General features: G+C 37.2%; 2 protein-coding genes across 2 annotated transcripts; one reads left to right on the top strand and one right to left on the bottom strand.

Moving 5' to 3' along the window:
- The first annotated feature begins 9,614 nt into the window (after window positions 1-9,614).
- Window positions 9,615-11,354, top strand: LOC135792242 (facilitated trehalose transporter Tret1-like). The gene is made up of 2 exons (XM_065302856.1): window positions 9,615-9,900; window positions 9,962-11,354. The coding sequence occupies exons 1-2, from the start codon at window positions 9,825-9,827 to the stop codon at window positions 11,269-11,271; spliced, it is 1,386 nt and encodes a 461-aa protein (XP_065158928.1). The 5' UTR covers window positions 9,615-9,824; the 3' UTR covers window positions 11,272-11,354.
- Window positions 11,355-12,313: 959 nt separating this feature from the next.
- Window positions 12,314-22,888, bottom strand: Tsp2A (tetraspanin 2A). Its single transcript, XM_065302857.1, has 3 exons — window positions 22,799-22,888; window positions 20,597-20,782; window positions 12,314-12,720 (listed from the first exon to the last, which is right to left on the bottom strand). The coding sequence occupies exons 1-3, from the start codon at window positions 22,880-22,882 to the stop codon at window positions 12,640-12,642; spliced, it is 351 nt and encodes a 116-aa protein (XP_065158929.1). The 5' UTR covers window positions 22,883-22,888; the 3' UTR covers window positions 12,314-12,639.
- Between the last annotated feature and the right edge of the window lie 406 nt (window positions 22,889-23,294).

Genomic DNA, 23,294 nt, shown 5'->3' with positions numbered 1-23,294 from the left:
GGTAACCTTTTTTCATTATTTTTATTGTTTTTGTCCTTGAATTGTTTAATTATCTTTATTTCTAGACAATAATTACAACAAACAGACCGGCAGACTAGTAATAACTACAGAAAAGTCATGAGGTGTCAAGGAGATGTTAATTATTTTGAATTTCTTCAGTTTGTAACCAATGGTTCTGAACTCGGCTAAAAAAAGCAATCTACAAGTCTGGAAAAGGTGTGAATATTAAGATTTAAGGTATAATTTAAAAAGAAACAACTTGGAGAGTTTACAAGTAGTTCGTGATTCCTGGTTGGTAACTTGAGGTGAGTTCAGGGCCAAAGTTTGAACATTCAAACAATGACCAAAGGTCCGGCCGGGAATTCTCATTATAAGAAATACGAATTTAACCCCTTTATCTGCAAGTAATAGTAGTTCAAGTTCGGCGGAATGGCGAGCACTGGCGACCATTTCATTTGCGTGAATTCGTGAATCTTGGCATCCCTGACCATTCAACTAACTATGTAATTCGACGCCATGCGCAAACTTTCCCCATTAGGTTGTAGCGTTAATGATTCCCAGATTAGTCGATAAGTCGATCATTAGTGGATATTCCGACGGGCTATTAAAACTTAATCGAATATAATCAACTTGACTTATATCGGTGGGAATAATCCGACGCCTGGATCATTTTTCACGCGATGCACCAGCCCGCCGCTCGGCTCGTTTCGCATTATTGCAATTAAAGTTCCAACTTTGCAAATTTACCAATTACTCGGCAGCGGACGATGCAAAGCGCACCCGAATGAGGGCAATAACTAAAGAGGTATCCGAAGCGCGCGCCAACTACGGACTCGTGCTACCAACGCAATCGTACCGCACTCCAATGGACGGTAGAAAATAAAATTTAATTAGTGTGGATTCAATTTCGGTCGTGATTAAATTTTCAATCCAAAATTGGTATTTTTTCAACAATTAAACTTAATTGTTGCAATTCTACTCTTGGTTTTGATTAGAATACCGAATTTAATAACTTTTACAGCCTGTATATTTTATGTCACATGGACGGAAATTAAAACATCAACAAAAAAACTAATTTTCGTTTAATTTTTGACACCTCCGGATGTGTCAACCCCTTTTGAGGAAAATGTATGCAATTTTTTTTTGAGTATGGGTGATAGCCTGATTATTTACATAACAAACAGATCGAGTCTATCCGCGCCGCCCACATTCGATTTCCAAGTGGCAACGCTGCCCGTTTTCGGGGATCTGGAAGCGAAGCGGCTTATCAAAAAAGAGCGTGTGGAAAAACAAAAGTGGCGAGCGTGCACGATCAATTGGTTACTGGGCCGGGGCGCGATGATATGCGGGCGACTTTCAAATTCAAATTAGATTCTTATTTTATTTTTTTTGTGTGGTGGCACAACCGCTTGGAATTCTATTCGCTGCATACAAATTTTTGGCGATTTGATCAGGGACACGAGTTGGGAAGCCAACGATTTATTTTTCACACTTATTTTCTTCTTAGAGGAGTGATATTATTACGAAATAAATGTTTACATGTCTAAAACTAGCTTAAAATTGATTTATTTATAGATATTTATTAATTTTGTAATTTTAATTTACAAAAATTTGAAAAAAACAAAAATTACAGAAAAGAAACCAAATTTTTGTTTGAAATTTTTGTAAAAATCTTACGGAAGTGATATTATTACGAAATAAATATTTACATGTCTAAAACTAGCGTAAAATTGATTTATTTATAGATATTTATTAATTTTGTAATTTTAATTTACAAAAACTTGCAAAAAAACAAAAATTACAGAAAAAAACAAAATTTTTGTTTGAAATTTTTGTAAAAATCTTAGGGAAGTGATATTATTACGAAATAAATATTTACATGTCTAAGACTAGCTTAAAATTTGTTTATTTATAGATATTTATTAATATTGTAATTTTAATTTACAAAAGCTTGCAAAAAAAACAAAAATTACAGAAAAAAACAAAATTTTTGTTTGAAATTTTTGTAAAAATCTTCGGGAAGTGATATTATTACGAAATAAATATTTACATGTCTAAAACTAGCTAAAAATTGATTTATTTGTAGATATTTATTAATTTTGTAATTTTAATTTTCAAAAACTTGCAAAAAAACAAAAATTACAGAAAAAAACGAGATTTTTGTTTGAAATTTTTGTAAAAATCTTAAGAACACATTTTTCTAATCTTTTTATAAAAACTTATCATAACCTGCTTTCAGTAAATATTTTTTCCCTTGGTGTTACCAACAATTGTGTAAGTTTTGGTTGGTTTGAGTGGTGGTCGGCCGGATGTCGTAATTTTCAATTTAAATTCACCACTGCTCAAAATTTGTTGTGATACAATTTGTTTGCTAATTAATTTTTTCCCGACGAAAACAAAGCGCGAGCAGCGGCGCTCGCCGACGATTCAAACCCGCGCTGAGGGGGTGCCGGAAGCGAAGACAGAGGAAACTTTAAAATTAACGCATTCGTTCATCCGCAAGAATGCCAGTTATCATCGCGAATGCAAAAATTCAAATACACAATGGCGGCTTGTGTAAAAACTCGCTGAAAAGCAATTAAAATTTTAACGAGTTTCATTCCACCTGCACACACACACATAGAAAGCATACATTGAAGCAAGGGGCGGCAAAGAACACAAACAAACGCACAATCTCATACCCTCTCAGTTTGCCTGTTACTCTTCAACCCCAAGTGCGACGTGGTCTTTTGTTGGCATCAACACGTTGTTAACGTAAACATCTATGATGCACACGTGCAGAGACACACAAAGATGCAGGGTGAAAGCTTATTATCCAAAAATAAATAAAAATTTTAATTTTTAAAGAATAAAAAGTTTTTTGTTTTATTATCATTGATTTATTACGTCTGTAAACAATGTCGGCCATCTTTGTAGAGCTGACATTTCGAATTCTATGCTATTATGAGTGCCTTGTTCACGAAAACCATTTATGTTCCCATGAATGTAATTGTGTGCGTGGGGGTGGGTTTTTGCCTACCGCCTTCTCCACTGGCGGCTGAGTGTATGCTTGCATTGCGCGATTATCTCGAAAATTTTGCCCCCTCTGTCCCCGATGGGAATTCGCAAAACCGCCGAATGAAAGCAGCGGCGGATACCTATTTGTGCCGCCACCATCGTATCTATGAGGACCAGAATGTTATACAAAGTGTTTTAAAAAAAAACAACCCTTAATTTAATAATTCTCTAAAAAACCGTTAAAAATAATTTTTTCTTTGTTTTTAATGTTAATAGATAAATTTATAGAAAATTTTGGAATTAAATTTGATTTTTGGTTTGTTACATCAATGTTACAACTAATACGACACCCCTTTGGGTAATTATAATTTATGTGCGGCTCGGTGCAGCAATAATTCCATAATAATCTCATAAAAATGCTAAGCCACCCCGAAAGCCAGCATAGCCTGCAGCGCGGCGTGCCGCACTAAATTGGAATAAGCAAATTTGATAAAGAAAAGTTTCATCTTGCTTCCTTTACCCCGCATGTCGCGGTTTGAAGCTGTAAGAAAACGTTTACTTTTTTCAGGCATTTATTTCGTCGCCTCTGTGTTTGCGTTTCAATTTCCAAGCATACCCAAAAATTTCCCGTCTCCACCTCTGCATACCCCAGAGTTTTGCTTTCGCAGACTCATTTATTTACTTTTTGCCGATTTTCTAAAATTTAATCTCAACAAGAGCAGAAAGTGAAGATGCGAAAAAAATTCGAATGTCAAAGAAAAAATATTTAGTTATGGGGTTAATTAAATTTCCAGGACGTCTGGCAATCGCGTCGCTTCCTTTCCTTAGCGAATTCGTTTGTTCACCCAAAGACGCAGGCTTCGAATTTAATTAAATCGCGAAACTTTTCGAATTTTTGCGCCCGCGCACGCTCGCACCTCATAATGAACGAAATTAATTTTATAATTTCCTTTTTCCTCATGGCGCGTGTTTGCGCCCTTCTTTATTTTCTGTTTTTTAAACACTTGCCTTCTTGCGCTCTCCCCCTAAACTTGGGCTTTTATTTTTATTATTATGGGGTTGTTATATTTGAATTAAGGTGACGTACGACACGACACGGGCGCGCGACTTTCTTTGCCGGGTGGAAATAAACGTTGTAAAAAATACCCTCCTGTTTGACAGCATTACGAAAGAGGGTGGGAAGTACACCCCTATTTCCTTCACAAAAAAAAAGTTAAGAGACTTTCGTGTCGAGCGATTACACGATGGCGAATATCGATTCCTAATATGCATTCATTATTTAATAATTGTTTTAAAGCCATCAGGGTGGTTGTGGTTATTACCGCATGCACCCTAAGGAGACGACGTCCAACCAACACGAAACACGATGAGGATGATCGCTAACTTTTACCATTTATAATTCATCATTACGATTATATCAATAAAACCGAAAAATATTCTTCTAAAATTTTACCAAAAATACACCCTTAATAAAATTATTTATTACCCCACTCAAAAAAATAGCCGGACCCCAAAACAATAAAATAAATAATAAAAACTAAAAAACTGCGTCTGCTTTCATCTTTTAGTGGAGCTACTGTCGCCATATAAAGAATAACTATGCTTTTATTGGCTGCTCTATAAACACAACGCAGCGTTATTAAAAGTCATTATTTGACGCTGGCTATTATGCGCGTAAACGTCCGGTATAAAGGGGTGTTACTCCACGGCAGCAAACAGTGCGCGCGTTTTATCAGTCCGCACTAAAATCCCCGATACTTAATCGCACGTGGACGCGAAAGTGCCCGGCCATATCGTTACTTAATTCGTAATGATGATGTGTCGTGATGTCTTTCATTAGCTTCGTTTTATTTTCGTCTTCTTTAGCGGTTACAATTTACGCCGCTTGTGGTCGTAATTTAGCGAAAGCACGCCGCTTTGATGGCTAATTTGTGTTCGAATAAAGCACCACCCAAAAATTTACGACCTAATGAATTCACTCAAGGTAACACAAGCAAAACAAGCGCAATAAAAAACAATAATTTTTTGTCTTCATAGATGGCGCCACTATACACAAATGAAATTATATTTACAAATAATATTTGAAAATTTATTCGAAATAATAAAAGTGGAATTAAATTCGTACGGGCGTGAATTGAAATCGCCCGAGGGCGCTGTTTGTTTAAATGTTTGCGCATTTTATTAGTGACGTCGCATCCGGCCTTAGAGTCTTGTTTATTATGTATTATATTTAAAATGTAAAGTGGATTTTGTGCACCCTCTTACACCAGACGCGATAATTTGTTTTATTGTTCCACTGAGCGTTATGTGAATAATAAAACAAAAATTTTGATTTTAGGTTAAAATAGGTTATGTATAACTGGTTGCATAACTTTAACAATAGTTTCCGCACATATTAATCGAATTAAACGGCTTTAAACTCTAACAAAATGCTTGTATATCGTTGTGGTGGCTCGTAGTCACTTCGAAATGAAATTCTGAACGTTTTCCCACTGTATAATCGAATTAAAAGTCTGGCATCGTGCGAATTACGTACGAATTTTGTATTTTGTATTTTCAGTTCGGAGCGAAAACGTGCTCGTGTTTTCTCTCATGCGAGTACAGCGCGCGCTCTGGTCACGATAGTCGCGAGGGTGGCGGCTCTCCCCAGGAGGCTACAGTTTAGCAAAGTGTGCATGATCAAGATATAAATTTCGGTGTATTGTAATTATAGTAAGGTCATAAATAATAATGCGAGTTTCGCTCGGGACGCTTGAACGCACCGCTACGTGCGAGAGCGAGTTTGGAACAAAAGCATCCCCCTCAGTTGCCGCCGCCGCTACTACCGCCACCACGGTGCCCGCCAGACTTTGCAACATTTACAAGTTAAAAGGGTAAGAAGTGCGAGTGTATCGTGTGGCGTTTCCGGCGCTGCGAGGTTGGTTTTAATAGCGTGCGCGAAGCGCATATTTTCTGGGGCGGCGCGTCGATGGTGGTTTTTGTTTGACGTTCGGTTGCATGTCAGCCTGCACATAACCTACTTTATCAGCGCCTGGCTGCAATTAAATTCCGCGAATAGTTGATGAAAATAACTTTTAAAACTGTTCGGCTATAAATTACCGAAAGATGGCGTTTGTAGATTTACTAAAAGTATGGTTATAAAAGCACTGTGGGTTGCCTATGTTATATTGACTTGATTTGTACATGAAAATGAGAAAATTAGTGAAATGTTTTAAATGTAAGTTAAAACGTGAAAACGACCACTACGTTTCAATTCGAATGGATTTTAAGGGCCTTTAAGTACGTTTTTGAGTGCTGCACGATGCGACATTAGCAAATAGTCTAATGGGGGGCTGGAGGGTTGTCCAATGCGTTTTGCATACTTTTAGAGGGCATATGTGCGACACACGAAGGCGGATGAATACATGGATCGAGATTGCTCACTCTCCATGATATGTTTTTGGTGGAGTGAACGGGTACATTAAACAACCCTTTTTCCTGCCGCCCCCAAACCATTATTTCCTTTTCAATACGTTCACGCGTTACCTGTGCCATCAAAAGAGAATTCATTAAGTGATTATTCTGAATGTGGAATTTAATCAAAAACAAACTCACGAAAAATCATTTCTGATGCAAGTTTTAATTACAATTTTTATTAAATTTTAATTTCGCCTTGTTTTAGAGTCTCTTTGTGATGCTCTACAAGCATGTTGGTTTGTACTTAGAAAATCTACCCTTATCACTTTAACGAGGGTTACTACTAATTCGGCGTAGTTTCATTGTGGCTACAGTATGATGACAAAAGAGAAAATATTGAAAAAAATTTTAAAATTAAAAAAAAGTTATTTATGGATAAATTTTATTTTTAATTCATTTTATAATAAAATTTGTTTAATTTTTTTAATTTTAAACTTTTAATTTTACTAGTTATGCAAACAGACTGTAGATGTGGAGATAGTTTGCTAGCGTGGGGGCTGAAGGAGTTAACGTTCCGTCCAAAGCCGAGATTCGCGCAATCGTGATTAGTTAAATGAAAATTGGCATTAGGTTGTCTGGTTTCTAGTTTCTAAGCTTTGAGCGTGGAGGCTTACGCCGACTTTCGCCGCGAGAAGTCGAGCGTTCAATTCGAAATTCGACGAAACAGTCGTTTCGAGGGATGTCGTTAGTCGCGCGACGTCGTGTTGCTTAATTAAATTCGCAATAGCAATCAAAATTAGATTTTCTGCACTTTGCATTTATAAACAACTCAATTTCTATTTTAAATTATCTGTAGACAACATATTTTTGATGCATTGAAGTTTCCCTCAGTTAAATTTCTGCGAAATTTCAAAATTAAAACTTTTCAACAATGTTTCAACACGTAATTTGATATTATTATGTAAACATATATTAATTACTTTCAGTCGACGTATAAAATTTTGTTGAATGTTGATCTCACGTTTTACGTTTCATTAAATGCTCGAATTTAATTTTTCGTTTTGCATCATGCGAAATGCAATTTGCGGCCCCCTAATATATTGCATTACGGTTCATCGTATCCACCAACCATTGTGGTGGTCGGCCATTGCAACCGCCACCGCCGATAAATTGCATACGCATATATTTATGTAAATTGTACAAAACTAATTACCAAATGAAGAGTATTCATTCGGCGTTCATCCGTTCGCACCGCGCGCACGCGAGATTGTAAATTGTATGTTTTGCATGTTTTCGAAATTAAATCGACACAGTGCACCGCGAACAGGGAGCTGCAAAGTTTACTAAACGCTCGGGGGCTGAATATTTAAAAATCAATTTCATGCGTAAAAAACAATACATTTATATCTACGAATTTGTTGGAGTGGTTTGTGTGGATTTAAATAAATATTGCATACAGATATGTTTTAAGGCCTTTGATGATTTGTTTTTTACGCCAGAATAAAATATCAATGTCGTTCATGGTGATTGATGTTTAAATATACATGAGGGAATAAAATAAAATGAAAATATTTATTTTTGGACAAAATATAGAGTAGGTTAACAAAAAAATCGATTTTATTGCATTCATTGTTCCAGTATTTCAAAAAAAAAGTTAAAAATACGATACTTAAGTTAAGTAACCTTTTGTGGGTAAAATGTAACAAGTCATAAGTCACTTAGCCAATCACTAGGCCGAATTAATCAAATTTTGAGTATTAGCATTTTAATCGATTTTCAGCGGGTAAAAATAATTTTACGCCACTATGGAATATTACACGCGTCGGATTAACATTCACCCCCAAAGCGGATTGAATAAATTACGACGCATTAAGCTGCAATTTAAATAAATCGATAATTATGCTAAAACTTACAAATTTAGCCACAAAATTCATTTCCAACATATCAAATTAATCCAAGTTAAAATTAATTGTTATAATTTTATGTCTATTTTCAACCGGACTGAAGCAATAGCATCGCTTTCGAAACTTAACATCGTTGTGTCGTGTAATTCACACAATCGGCTTTGGTCCGCCCCGTAATTATCAGTCCAAAGAGCGCTTATGCACTTGAGGGTTTTCACCCCAGCGCAAAGCAAAGCAATAAGTAAAGGTATGAGCGAGTGTAGAGCAAAGTCGGCGGTTTTGTACGTATTCATCTACTTTTCGGTCTACTGTATGCGCCGAGGATTGTTTCGCATAAAAAGCCCAGCTTAGAGGTTTAATGAACGTGTTTTATTCAAAATCGCAGTTAATTTCAAAATGCTTATAGAAATTTCAAAATTAAATTTATAAGTGAACAATATAATAATTAATCCCTACTAATATTATAAATGCGAAAGTCCTGATGTTTGTTACACTTTGACGCAAAAACTACTTAACCGATCATCATGAAAATTTGTACACATATTCTTAGTGGTCCCCGAATGGTTATAGGCTACTTTTTATTTAATAAAAAATATTTTTTAAATAAAATAAAGAAATTGTTTAGCCAATAATACCTCTGCATCTGGCTAATTGACTACTTTAACGCCATCTAGCATTCCAGCAATGAAGCTCAAACCTAAGTACTATAGTACCATCACACTGTATTATCACACTGTATTACCGACAGCTACGTCCACATCAAATCCAATTGACTACACTATGGAGACTGTACACTATACTTCCATAGACTATACTTTCAGCCATTTTAAACTTCCCGCCATTCTACTTCATTGTTACTTCTTCTGTGACTACAGACGCGTACGGAAGCAACTTCATTATTTTAGATATTCGCGAGAGAAGCCGCGGGTTAAAGCTAGTTTTCTATAAAAACATTTAAAAAATCCAAAATCAACAAAAAATAATTTTAAAATTTTTAATTTTTTTTTAATTTTACGACTATCAACATCTAAATATCACATCACAAACGCGATGAAAACAAATAATTGTACCATACGTGCTCGACATTTCGTCATTTTCATCATTATCACAATGTTTACCATAAATATAATTTCAGTCTAGATGTGTATTCATAAATTAATCTAAATTCGCATCTTTTTTGCTGTTTTAAGATTTAAGATCTAAAACATGAGCAAATGTTTGTTCAGCGTCGAAAAAGGCGCGTGTCACTCAAAAAAATGTTTCGCCACGTTAACACTGGTATCAGTTGTAACATGCTCCAGTCATGAGCGCAGATTATGTTCGAAGGTGATGGATGTATGTGAAATATTATCGCACGCGAAAATTAACTTACTTGGCAACTTGATAAGTGTGACGTCGGAGACACCATAATAAAACAAACTCGATGTAATAATCAGAAAATGAATAAATTCGCCGGTTTGCGAAAATTTCACCATTTGTATCATGATCCGTTTGACGCTTCGTTGAAAATCATATTACTGATAGAAAATGTTACATAAACCTGTTGTGAAGCAAATTTCAGGCGAAGAAAAGTCATGGACACAAATCTACAGTATTATCATAGGTATTATCTCTTTAAAAATAATTTTAAAATATTTTTTAATTGTAGTTATTATTATTTCCAGTATGCCTGAACAGTTTAGTTGGTGGTGCACTTTTTGCATGGCCCTCGCCATCCGTACCAATCCTCCTGGATGAGACTCAGAACCCTTACAAAATGACAATGACTGAACTTTCTTATCTGGCCGTCATCCCTCCGATTGCCACAGTCGTTGCAAGTCCCTTCGTAGGGGGTATCATCGATATTGTGGGCCGTAAGAAAGCCATCCTCTCAGTAACTATACCTTATGTCATCAGCTTGATCTGCTGTATCATCGGAGGTCCACTGTATGTCTACTACATAGCGCGGATAGCTGATGGCATTGGTGATGCCTGTCTATTCTCAGCTCTTCCATGCTATGTCGCAGAAATAGCCACACCAAAAGTGCGTGGACGTTGGGGTAACTCAATGGCACTCTCCATGTATCTGGGCCAGTTTATGATTAACTCCATTGGGTCATTCTTCAGTATCAGCAACGCTGCTTGTATTCTCATGTTATTACCAGTATTATTCATGTTGAATTTTCCTGTGCTACCAGAGTCACCTTATTGGTTATTAATGAGGGAACGTACAGATGAAGCTAGAAAATCACTTCAATGGTTACGAGGTAAAGAAAACGTTGAAGATGAACTCACCCAGTTGACAGCAGATGTCAAACGTCAACAATCAGAAACAGGAAGGTATATTGACCTCATAAAAATCCCAAGCAATCGAAAATCAGCTTGTATTGTGGCTGCGGTGAGGTGGATACAGAATTTCTGTGGTGCTGCTGCAATTGCAGTTTACATCCAGACAATCTTCAGGAGATCAGGGAGTAATCTTCAAGCTGGTACCTGTTCTATGATATACAACGCGTCATGTTTTACATGTTCATTGATTGCATCATCAGTTTTGGATAAATTAGGAAGAAGACTAGCCACTATTCTATCTTGTGCTGCTTGTAGCTTGGTTCTATTTTCGCAGGGAGCTGTGTTTTATATCAATGATGAAACTGATTTGGATTTACCAGGGTTTTCGGTGTTACCGCTGGTATTGATGGTGTGTTACATTATTTCATTCTCCATTGGACTGGGGATTGTACCAACGTTGCTTTTAAGTGAAATGTTTTCATCGAGTGTTAAGAGTAAGGCGTTTGTTGTGATGAACATCAATATGGGGTTGTCTGTTGCCATAACTGCTCAGGTGTTTGCCCTTTTACTGGAATATGTTGGACTTTATGCCATATTTTGGTTTTATGGTTTATCTACATTGATTTCTGCTTTTATTTGTTACTTTATCATTCCGGAGACTAAGGGAAAAACGTTGGAAGAAATCCAGCAACAATTTAAGAAATAATTTTGGTGTTTTTATTATGTTATATTTATGTTGTGATATTTTTAGTTTTAAATACATTTTTGTTTTATTATTTTAAATTTAAATTCAAATTTTAATTCTAAAGTTTTTGTAATTATCTGGTTTAGTATCTTGTCAGTTCACTGCTTCACCCAACTTGGTCTGGCTTCACTAATCAAATAAGGAGCCCCAAAATGGCGCCTCCACCACAGATTTACACAATATTGGCAGGTATGCTGAGGACAGCGTCGTCCACCGCTACCCCGCCGGCGGCAAATTGCTTTCTGTAATCTATTTGAAGCATCCGAGGTGAAATTCCTCATCGGATATACTTTAGTATGCTTGAATTCAATAACGACCGGACAATTGCACGTCGCATCAACGTCGATATTGATTTCTGCGCTGCGGCGACATCCGAGGCAGGGATCAGCCTGGATTGCACCGGAGGGTCAAGTCGGAATGAGGATATTCGTTAGCAGACCTCAGTCCACGGGAAAATATTCGAAACGGAATGCGAAGCGACAACTCCCGGATGTTGAATTTGTTGAATGTCTGGACATGTGGTAATTGCGAACGTAGTCATATCCGCATTCGCGTTTGCTTTTTATCCGACTTTTTTATTATGCTTAATGAACGCGTCTATATTTTAGCATAACAAACCTCGCTGCTGGTCAAAAGTGGGCGTGAGGACAAGCGCACAACTCGTCGGGGCTTAATTTCGCCGGTCGTACTATCAAATTATGAAAGGTCGAACTGAGGAAAACTTTGTCAGGACAGCGCCGCTCGGTTTTGGGAACTTCGGTGATGGAGTACTGAGTTCAAAGGCAACTTTTCGGCGTGGCGCATTCGTCGACCTTTTGCTAATTAAGAGCAATCGTAAGGGCTCTGCTTGATTGGTGTATTAATCGAGGCTGAGTGCGAACAGCCTCCATCGATGTACGCTGAATCTGAAGCGGAAGTGGAAAGCACTGTTTTTAATTACGCATTCAACAAAATCAAACATTTTAAAGCTCAGAAAATTCGTGGTTTGCTTACATAAGAGCAGTTTACACGTTGATTACATCTATTTATTCCCAAAAATACAAAATGTTACTACATATTCTAAAGTTGTAGATGAAAAAATTGTTGCCATGGCTATTTTTAATTATTTGCATAATTAATCAAGATTAATTTATTACTAGTTGTCATTTTTAATGAAGAAAAATTAAGCAGCAATTGTCGGATTGTAGTTTTTGCGAATAAAACTTAGAAAGTTTGAAAAAACTTGCGCAAACTTTCAACTATCTTGAATCGTAAAAGACTTAAACATGTTTTAAGAATACGCTCGCAAGGAGATAAAAATGACGCAAAAAACTTAATTAAAAAGCAGGTTTAATGACGATACTTGGAGAACGCGTTTTCCTCCATGGGGATGGCCTTCATCAGGATAATAGACATGACGATGTTCAGTATCTGAAACATTAAACGTAATTAATTAGTAAAGTTAACATTATTAAAAATTAAGACTTAATTTATGAAACTAAACGACACACAATATTTCCGGCTTCCGGTTTTGAATAAGATTTTACTCGTCACATTAAAAATAAACTAAAAATTCGATTATTTACTATTTTTATTTATAAATTTTTCCGGTTTTCCGGTTTTGGTTCGCAGGCGTTAAAAGAGCGACAGACCGAAACGAATGCCAGCTGGGCAGCCCTGTGGAAACCGCACAGCATGAGTGCAATGAGTGAAAGTCTGCCTTTCGCCGGAAAACCGGAATTGTGAAACGGGAATAGACTCGCTCGCGCAGGAAAATATCTAAAACCACACTTTTGACCAAAACATTTAATTTCTCAGGAGAATTACCTACTCCACAAGATGCAATAATACTCAGGAATATACAGCGTGTTCAAATATTTATTTTCTGCAGTTTTTAAACACCTTGTGTTTCTTTTTTGTCGCATTTTGTGATAACACATTTTTTCCGTATTCATGACCCTGAGTTTCTCAACGGGGGAGAAAAATATAAAATGTACGCATTATCAGCTAGCTCATTAATTACATTTTTAATTACGACCGCTTTCTTATCGCACATTCGAGTTTATTAATCTTCTTCTTGGAGGTTTGCATGGCTTATAATCTCTAATGTGAAGGCATTCGACCATTTGCATTGCGTGTCTCGCGGGTTTTTATTTAAAATTTATATCGTGCTTTAAAGTTTTTATTTTTTCTCCGCACATTTTTCCTTGTATAAAAGGAAGTTTATATTACGCATTTTTCATTTAAATTAGGTCATACGTTTTTATTTTGTTTTATATTTCTACAGTTTATAACTTTTTGTTCGCAAAGGGGTGAAATGTAGCGTCGCATGCGGCTGGCTGCAAGTCAATGGCAACATTATACTTTACGCTATTTTAATGATGATTTTTTTGATAGCTTATGAAAGTTAATAAAAAATTTAGAACCGCTGATATTATAAGCACCAAGATAAAACTAGTAATTAACTCGGTTGTATTTTACGACTCGTTTATACTCATTTACGTGTGCATTATCACAGAACGTATTTTTTATTCAAAGCGGAAAATGTGAATATTTTATGTTTACTTGTTAAAATATGTTACAACTAGTTTAACTACATCTATAAATCAGATATAATTAACTCACCATTTTAATAAACGTATAAAAACAGAATTTTTTATTTTCACGGTTTTAAGGCACATAAAATACTTTAGTCACGGGTTTTAGTCACAGGGTGGAGCGCTTAATCAATCCCGTGACTAAAACTCATATTAAAACTTCCTGAACTAAAAATTAAGAGAAAAAATGTTTATGGTTGAAATATTTTCCTGATTAATTTTTTTTTGTTACAATGGCGAAGAATAATTTTCCTATTTACATTTTAAAATAGTGAATGCACTTTGTGGTTAGCCAACACAGTGGAAAGCGCCGACGAGCAGCTTCCACTTTCCACTTGGACTGCATGAAGCCCAAAGAGGGTTGGTTCCCGCTGCGGCGGCGGCGGTGCATGCCGGGAATATCTTTTTCAAATGGATAAGTGGAAAGCGGGATTGTTCCAAAAAGACAATCCGCAAACGAACGCAAGATTACCAAACCATGAAACCATGAGGGCATAAAATATCCTACCGGGTGTTATCTTTAACATTTCATGAAAATATTAAAAACACGCCTAAGAATTAATACATAGAAGAGAATCACACGTACAACATTTGTTTTATTATTATTTCCGTTTGTAGAACTCTGTAATACAAAGTGGTGGTGGTTTGCTGGCCGCGCACATTTTATGCTGACTTACTTTCAATTTGCATTTTAATTACTATCTTATTGTTGCGCGAAACAAAAGCGTAAAGAGTCGAGGGATTTATTTGCGATGCGGTCGCGTTTCCACGCAGTGGCGGCGGCGCGCCGCCAAACCGCCCACGAACCACCGCGCAGGTTGTGTTGACGTTCGCTCTGCATGCTGCGAATTCGCTTACATAATATCTGAGCTGGCCCAAAGTATACAAACACGACCACCGGTGCATTATATTCACTTCTTTTGTTAAAACATTTTCAAATATTTAACAAAAACTAAAAACAAAAAGTCTAAAAATATAAAAAGAATTTTTTCTTATTTTGGCATCCATTATGTTATTTTAGAGTATTTATAGTGTTTGTTATTTGTTAGCATTACACTTGTTTGTTAAAGTAGTCGATACAACGCGAAACTTTGCATTCCGATCGGCGATTTGCCATCGCTGTTTTGCCTGCGCGAACCCAGCTACAACAACAACAACAACAACAATAAAGTACATCAAGTATCGACGCGGGGGCGGTTGTAATTCGTCTCTCGGCCAATTGAAGCGCACACAGGCGGCAAACTTTGCGCGCGATTCGCGTATTGATACTGATTACGCTTCGATATTATTTTGAAGCGTAACATTTATTACTCGCCGAAACTTTCAAGCTTTAAATTTAAGCGCTAGTTTACTTAAACGTACGTAAACATTATTTACAACAATAGAAAGGTAAATATACGCTTAATGCAAAATAAACACGTTTTGCATCAATTTAAAACAAAAAATAATTAAACGCATAGAATGTTGGTGTCTTGTGGTCAGAAAAATTAGAGGTGGATTTAATTAAGCTAAGGAAGTCGGTTTGTCGCTTAATACGCCATTAGGACTTTTTTCTTCTGTTTTAAACAGCGTGTCGCCGTCGTCGACTTCCGGCAATTTTCAATTTCAGCGTGTGCAAAGTGTTTCAAGTCGTTTTCATCGTACACAACACCAATAATTAAAATCATGTACAGTGTGTTCAATAATCAACAAAATAAGAATATTTTGAGGTTAAATCAGTCGTTAAGATATTGTTAATTCCATATCATTTTAAAATTTATTATTTTCTTTAAAATGAAGCGTAAAAACAAAAAAAATTAATTTTTTAAGTTGAACACTTTGTATATTTAATAAAAAATGACTGCTGGTTCTAATTACGCTGCTTAATGCAATTATGGTTGGCTTTTTCAATTAATTGAACGCCGTGTCGCGGAAATGTACCGCCATCTTGGCGCTGAACGCGCTGCATCTCCGGTAGGATGCACTCCTTCCCGGCGCGCCGCTTAATAAAAGGAAATGAATATAAAGTGAATATAAATAAATACCCACTGACGCTCCCCGCACTAATGGGCCGCGATTAATTATATTTTTAATGAGTCCCCGCGCGCGCATTCAAGAAATTCAACTTATTCATGCAATTTAAAAGACATATCACAAAAGGAATACTATCACACTTGAGATAATATAAAATTATTTCATTTTCGAAATGAATGTTTTTGTTTTCGTTGAGTTTTGATGTTTGAATAACATTAAATGTGATTGCGAATGCCGAGTTTAATTTGTATATTAATGGAATAAGTGCAGCGCCTGGGCTCTGAAACATAAATAATTTTAATGCGAATTGCGAGGCGGCTGGAGAGTTTCGGCCGATGGCACTTGACTTGAAAATGTTTAATATCGCGCTGTGACCGCACGCGCGCTCGTTTGTTAATTTCTGCAGCGCGCATGGAAGACCTCCAGGACGATTTATCACGCTTGCATTGCTTGCATGTGTTTTATTCATTTTCCTGGCATTTACACGTTGGTGACACATGCTCAACTCCGCACACATTGTATAAATTCAATTAAAATTCATCCAACTACAAACATTCCATTAATAATATATAAAAATGAATTGCTGTTCGTTAGTCTCGCAAAAACTCGAGAACGGCTGAACGGATTTATCTTATCTTGGTCTTGAATTATTCGTGGAGGTCTAGGGAAGGTTTAAAAGGTGAGAAAAATTCGAATAATTGCCGGGAAAATCCTCAAAACAGCTCTTTTCTATAGAATAAAATTTGACATTGAAATTCAATCATAGTTATAGTTAAATAGTTGAATTCGAGATGGCGCGCTGAAGTGCATTATTGACAAAACTTTATATAATTAATTTCTTTAAATTAAAATAGCTAATCTTATTGATAGAATTGACTCTTATTACGAGTATGTCTAGAACAAGAGAGTAAAAACGAATTACATTTTTATTAAACACTGCCGGAACGAAGTCGCGGGCAACAGCTAGTTAATAATAAAATGTATAGAAAATTGTGTCATTTCTATTAAAAAACGGCTTTATCCCAGAATACAAACACAGTTTAACTCTGTTTGTGGATAATTACAATTCGAAAAAGCATTTGGAGTCGTTTTGGGAAAATACAATTTTTTCTTTCCCTAACCTCACCACCACTAAACTGCTGCTGTGATGGCGATCGGCTCAAAGGAAAAAATTACATCCTCGCGTACGAACAATATTTGCACGAAGCCAGCGTATCCATTAGGTTGTCAACGCGAATCGGCGCCGCCCGGCGAAAATTTATCCTTTTTGTCGGCGGCGGTTTAAAACGAACAAAGTACGCACGAATAGAATAGCGTCGATAGGTAGGCCGTGCATTGCAAGTGCAAGGCTCCCAGCGCTGTGCCCTTTTCCGCCCTTCTATCCGCAAACAATAATTCACTCCAATTTTCTATACGGCGCTTGCATACGCCGCCGCCGCCAGCCAGTTCTATTACCAAACGAGGGCGGCAGCCGGTAACCGGGTTTTCTATTTCTATTCGTACACCGTCTAATAGTTTCGAATGTCTATTCCAAATTGTGATCAACAATTCTTTTTTATCACGTTAAGAAAATTGAAAAATTGCAGAAATTAATTTATTAAACATTTTTGTAATAAATTGCTTATTTTAATAGTTTTTAAGTATCAAGTGCGCTAAGTGGCACTTTAACCACACCCGTGACTAAAACCGGTGACTAAAGTACTTTAATCACTTTTGCGTTTCAAAACCGTAGAAAAACTAGCATTTTAAAAGTGAAAGTAAAAAATACTTTGATTAAATTTTCATCATTAAAGTAACAAATGTAATAATTATTGATTGAACTGCTTTACCGAAACACTTTGATATTCATCTCTTACAAGCTATAGACGCGACACAACATCTTACATTACTCTCGGATAATTTGTGAGAAACATATCTCGCACAATTAATGAACCCAACGCTGCTCCATCCACGTACACGAACCCCGAGCAAAGCCAAAGTCAACTCAAGATGTGGTAAATTGGTAAACGCGATGCGTTAGTTAATTAGCTGACTGGCTATATGTACTCGTAGCTCGCGAAGGTAGTTGATGTGCATCTTCTGTATTTCGCACCGGATGCGATTAGACCCTTCTCTCTATGTATATATCTATCTACCTATGCGTTTGCTACCATCTGATATCAACTCTGCAATTTCCAATTAGTCAATACTAATTGGATTCAAACTAATTTCGCAATTAATTAATCCGGAACATTCATGCGTGGCGTAATCATTAAAATGTATTCGTTATGTTTTAAAAAAAAATATTTGCCGAGTGTGTTATAATTGTAATAATTGTGGTTAAATGGAATGACCATCGTTAATTTGCCCCCGATGTGTTTGCGTTGTAATTTCATTCTACGCGCGCGGCAGTGTTTAGTTAAGGTTATATTCTGTTTAGTTATGGAAATGTTGATTGCGTTAGCCGGCCAATGGCGGTGGGGGGTTGGTGGTAGAATGCGGGGGGCACCTGTTTGAGTGAGTTATACAAAGAACCGTCGTCCCACGCGGTTGCGCCCCGTGAGTTTTACGACGCGGCGTATAAATGAAAAATAGAGGTTCTGGCGACGGGTCGACGAATAAAAACACCAAACAAATAGACTGCAACAACATTTTCCTTACGCGCAAGACGAAGAAAACCCAACTAGCTGCTTCTACTTCAACCTAATACTAGTTTCAGCCCCTGAGGTGAGGGGTAGTTTGGTGGAAAGGTTTCCATTTGTGGAATTAAGACGGTATATTTTCCGACATGTCAGTAAATCGTGAATAACCTCCGGTTATCGATTGCTGCTAGCTGTTTTTTGGTTTGGTTTCTTCATTGTGACATATTCGATCGCGACGTGGGCGCCCTGTTTGTTTTCGTTGTATTTCTTTTGTTTTGTTTGGCGAAACAGCGAAACGTTCGGAATTGATTGTCTGCGCCTGTCACTTTTAAGTGTCGTCTCTTGCCCTCGGAGGTCGGCGCCGCTGGGGAGTCGTTCGATTCACGAGCTAATGAACCGCAAAATTGAAAATTATTGCCAATTATGCTGACCATTGGTCTATCAGATCTGTTTCGCTTGTTTTTTCAAACATATAAACAATCTTATACAAAATTTCACTGATAATTAGTTTGTTTTAGAAACAAAAAATAATCTGGGTCAGTTGAAAGTAAATGTTAACAAGAGAAATATTTACAATGGTTATTGGAAAATTGAGACATTTTCCGTTGATTATACATACCACACCCAACCTCACAAAATCGAAGGTTGGTTTTGGGTCGGAAGGCGTGTGTGCACCGCATCCTTCTGTTAGAATAATGTATATCCTTTACGTGCTTTAATCAAGCGGATTCACACGGCGGAGAAATACCCGTTATATATCCGTGATATCTCCTCACACCGAACGCGACCACTTGCGACCCCTCCTCGCATATTGGTTCACAATTCTCGCTCGCAGCAAACCGTCAAGGACTATCAACGTGTGATTAGGTTTCCTCTGTTCATTACCTGATGATACCCGATTCCTGATTCTCATCGCTAAGTAGCTATTTTAAGTAGCTGGCGATGGTGCACAATCAAATTAACCTAATTTTTCACTTCCGGAATGAAAGCCCAGTCATGAATTTGGACGTCAGGACGTTTATTGTTTAATCAATATCAATTTAGAAATTACTTTGTAAATATATACGACTAGAACCAGGTCAAAAGTAGTTTCCGGTTTGTTTTTTGTCTTTGGTATCCAATAGTGGAAAAGTGGAAAAGTTCCATCCAATTAGAAAGTTTGCACACGTTGATTGCCTGTATCAGTGCAAGTTTAAAGCTAAAGCATACGCGCACGCCAATTCGGGTCTACAGGGGAACCGGAAGTGCGCGTGAGGTCGTCGACGTCGGCAATGGCAAGGTCTTTGCAAGCGCCATCTGGGAGATTAATTTCTCTAAACGCGGCTTAAATTCGAACGAAATTGCGTAATAAGTTAGGACTTATTGACGTTTATGGTGAGTTAATGAAGACGTAAACCCTTGAAGTGTGCGACGATTTCCCGCGGGACAGTACAACCACCAGCGACGACACAGGCACCAGATGCCCCTTCAAGTCTGCTTTGCTTCAAACACAATCCAGAGATTAATTTAAGTGATAATAATCGATTAAAAGCAAAATTTTACATTTTGTGTAAAAATCGCATTTTTGAGGTTATTTTCAACACACAAAAATTAGTATGCAACACACGTTGCTTTTTAACAATTGTAGAAAAGTTTTCACGCGTGTTGGGTTTGTGTGTGTTCGCGTGTGAAAGTTTAAGTTCAAGTCCACGCGAGAATAGTTCCGAGACAATTCTTAATCCGCGCCAATTAATCACTGGAAAAGTGCGCAAAGTTTCGCGCTCGCGGATTGTGTAGCTTAAAGATAAAGGCGCACATAAATCCACGACTAACAAAGAAATCAAGGAAACACTCGTTCTCGCCTCACCACCACCGCCATCACCCACAGGAACCCCTCAAATGCTCCACGTTCCTAGCTTTCTTTGCTTACTTTCATGCTTTCTTACTTTTCCCACTTCTTATATCAAGAAGTTGAATAACGAGGGAGCCGCGTTACAATTGTCAGTACGCGTGCTAACAAAAGCGACTCCAAAGCAAAAAAAAAAAAACTCGAAAAAGATGTAGTATCTAAAGGTAAAAGAAGAAAAAAGTACTCACATGCTGCATGGCTAGCGTCATCGTCAACCCGGCGATCCAGCTGGTTTTTTCCTCGAAGAACCAAGTCAACTCATCGACGCAACCGTGGAAGAATGGATTACCGGTGACAGTGTCACGGCACTGCGTTGGCAGCGGCTGGTGCAGCGAGGTGAAGTCGTTTGGACCATCTGCACCACAGCAGCCAATCTGGAAAATAAAACAAATCACATTAGTAGATGTAATGTGAGGTTATGTGTGTGGGAATATATTAAAGTTACGAGTAGGCTAGATGTGGTTGTGGTGGCCTACATTCCCGAATGGATTTTCTACTCAAGTTTCTTTTTCCATGTCTGAAGCCCGTTTCCATTCTAATCTATAAAGACACTTCTCGTCGAAAGAATGGCGTACAAAACGTACACAATCAAGCGATAATGACGCCGGCAATAAATCACTGGCCGAAGAGATAAAAGAAGTCGGATAATTTTCATTGCGTTCGCGTCGGCATGATGCCCGACAACGCTTTTCTTCGTTTTTTTCGCCACAATTTTCACAAATCGCACATTTTCCGCTTTTCTTTTTGTACACAAAATTTTCCGCTGCTTGTTAATACGCATAAGGTTAGATATATTTATTTATTTCATTCTGTATGTCATCAAATCGATTTTTCCGCAGGGTATAATTTCCTCCAGCCGAATTTTCCAGCCCTAGGTAGATTTTCAGGGGTTTTTCACGTGTAAGAAAAGGATGAACACGTTTTGGTAATCTTGGGTTGATGGCAGAGAGAGGAGTATTGCGTTAAGTCGAGGAAAAATACGAAAAATACATTTTCATTCGATTTGGCTGCCTTTTGGAGACCTTAGTAAAACTCCCCGAGTATGCTCGAGTGTGTGCGCCGCAGTAATTTCTGCGTCTTCTCGGAGCTTTCCATCCCTCGCATAATGATCCCTCGCGCTTTTCACATGCTTATTCTGACGATCGCATTTTTATTCGATTTAATGAGCACTTCGGTATCGCACACTTGACAACGCTCAGAAATTGATTCGATTTTGAATACTAGTACGTCTATTAAAATTATTCCAAGTCGGATATTTCACGGTAAATTTCATCTTATTCATTTCGGATCGTTAAAAATATTTCTCTTGCTGTAATTGACAACTGAATAAAATTATATATGTTTTAAAAACATTCTAATCGAATAATCAAATGCACACACGATTTAATCCGATGATAGGGTTGAAATTTGCACAAACACGTTCGCCGATGCGCGGGCGTTAATCCGAATCAGTCGGAATCCACAGATTCATTCAGATTCCATATATTTATGCACGGCTGCGATCGTGCGTGCCATACATGCAGCCAAAGGGGCATGCGGGAAAGTGATCGCGCATCGCCGATTTAATCCCGCCGAACGTTCAATTATAATGAATCAAAATTTAATTAAAAGCTCTTTCTCGCCGTTGCCGACGCCACCCGATGCATGCCCGTCCAACGATGGGGAAAATAAACCTGTCCTCATTAAAAAGTCGATTACCTATCAACAGATAGCGTCAAGGGCTAATCGGAAAATTCTGCATCTGCATGTTTAAATTTTTACATCAAAATACTTCACATCCACTTATTTTTTTTATATTTTTGTGGATTAAAACATGTATTAATCGGCTTTTGACATCCATTAGTGCGGAGAGTGAGATAAATTATGCAGGCTAATAGACATAAATGACTCCAATGGTTTTTTTAGCGTAAAAAGCTCGCTAAAAGCTCTAGATAACTTATTTGTCATAATTTTGTATTAAACAACAAAAATACAACGATTTTCAGTGTTTCGATGAAAAATTTTCTGTAAAAGTTGTAAAATTGACGATGGATATGGTTCATTTCGTTTTCATTTTCTGCGGTTCTTCATTCCGTGAATTCCGCCAGACACCCGAACGCGAAAAGGGAAAATTCCACCCCCAACCACAAGCCTCTTTCAGCTGTCTGGGTCTGGGTCTTCACCGCTAGACATTTTCAGCCGGTTTTGCACAGCGAACTTAAACCGTAGATAAATATTGGTTCGTTTTCCCTATTAGACCTCCAGACCTCCGCTGCCAACCGAAACCATCAGTCAGACATTTTCCACCCTTTCAACCCGCACTTTCATTCTTCATTGACTTGAAATTCAATATTTTACACACACAAAAAACCGCGCCAATTTAAATAAACACAAAAAGTAAAATAACTTACATTTTCCTGGATAACTTCAAGAACCTGCCTCGATGGTCCATGCTGGGCATTGATGATAAGTCGTCGCATGCTTTCCCTGATCATTGGCTGGATGGATAATTAAGATCTGATCGCAGCGTCTTAATCTACGGACTATTTTCTATGAGATAGGATAGTTAAAACGAAAATCTGAATTATTTCATAAAATAATGTATCTGTTAAAATACGAACAAAACAATAAGTGAAATTTCTATAAATTTTTAATGCAAATAATTCTGATTATCCTTTAATCCTAAAACGTGCGTTTTAGACGCCGCGTGTTTGAAAATTTTATATTACATTTATTACACACGCAAAAATAATCTTTTCAGTACACTTGAAAGTTTGTAATGAAAATTCCGGCGAATTTGTCTTTAATAACAATAAAAATTTCACAAATTCTTATTAATCTTAAACGTACATAACCTTTTTTAACCTCTAGTCCCCCAAAACGTTGATTTTTTAAACAGCATTTTGT

The sequence above is a fragment of the Atheta coriaria genome, unplaced genomic scaffold (assembly GCF_025399875.1).
Source record: "Atheta coriaria isolate IRGN ID8LTWV9N9 unplaced genomic scaffold, Caltech_Dcor_3.1 hic_scaffold_5_pilon, whole genome shotgun sequence".
NCBI lineage: Eukaryota > Metazoa > Arthropoda > Insecta > Coleoptera > Staphylinidae > Dalotia > Dalotia coriaria.
Note: the sequence above shows the minus strand (reverse complement) of the source record. Positions and strands in the feature narration are given on the sequence as shown.

Coding starts and splice junctions, on each gene's coding strand:
- LOC135792242 (XM_065302856.1), top strand. CDS start 9,825: ATGTTACATAAACCTGTTGTGAAGCAAATTTCAGGCGAAGAAAAGTCA. Junction 9,901..9,961: donor AATCTACAGTATTATCATAG/GTATTATCTCTT, acceptor TATTATTTCCAG/TATGCCTGAACAGTTTAGTT.
- Tsp2A (XM_065302857.1), bottom strand. CDS start 22,882: ATGATCAGGGAAAGCATGCGACGACTTATCATCAATGCCCAGCATGGA. Junction 20,783..22,798: donor TTGAAGTTATCCAGGAAAAT/GTAAGTTATTTT, acceptor TTTATTTTCCAG/ATTGGCTGCTGTGGTGCAGA. Junction 12,721..20,596: donor TGACGCTAGCCATGCAGCAT/GTGAGTACTTTT, acceptor TTAATGTTTCAG/ATACTGAACATCGTCATGTC.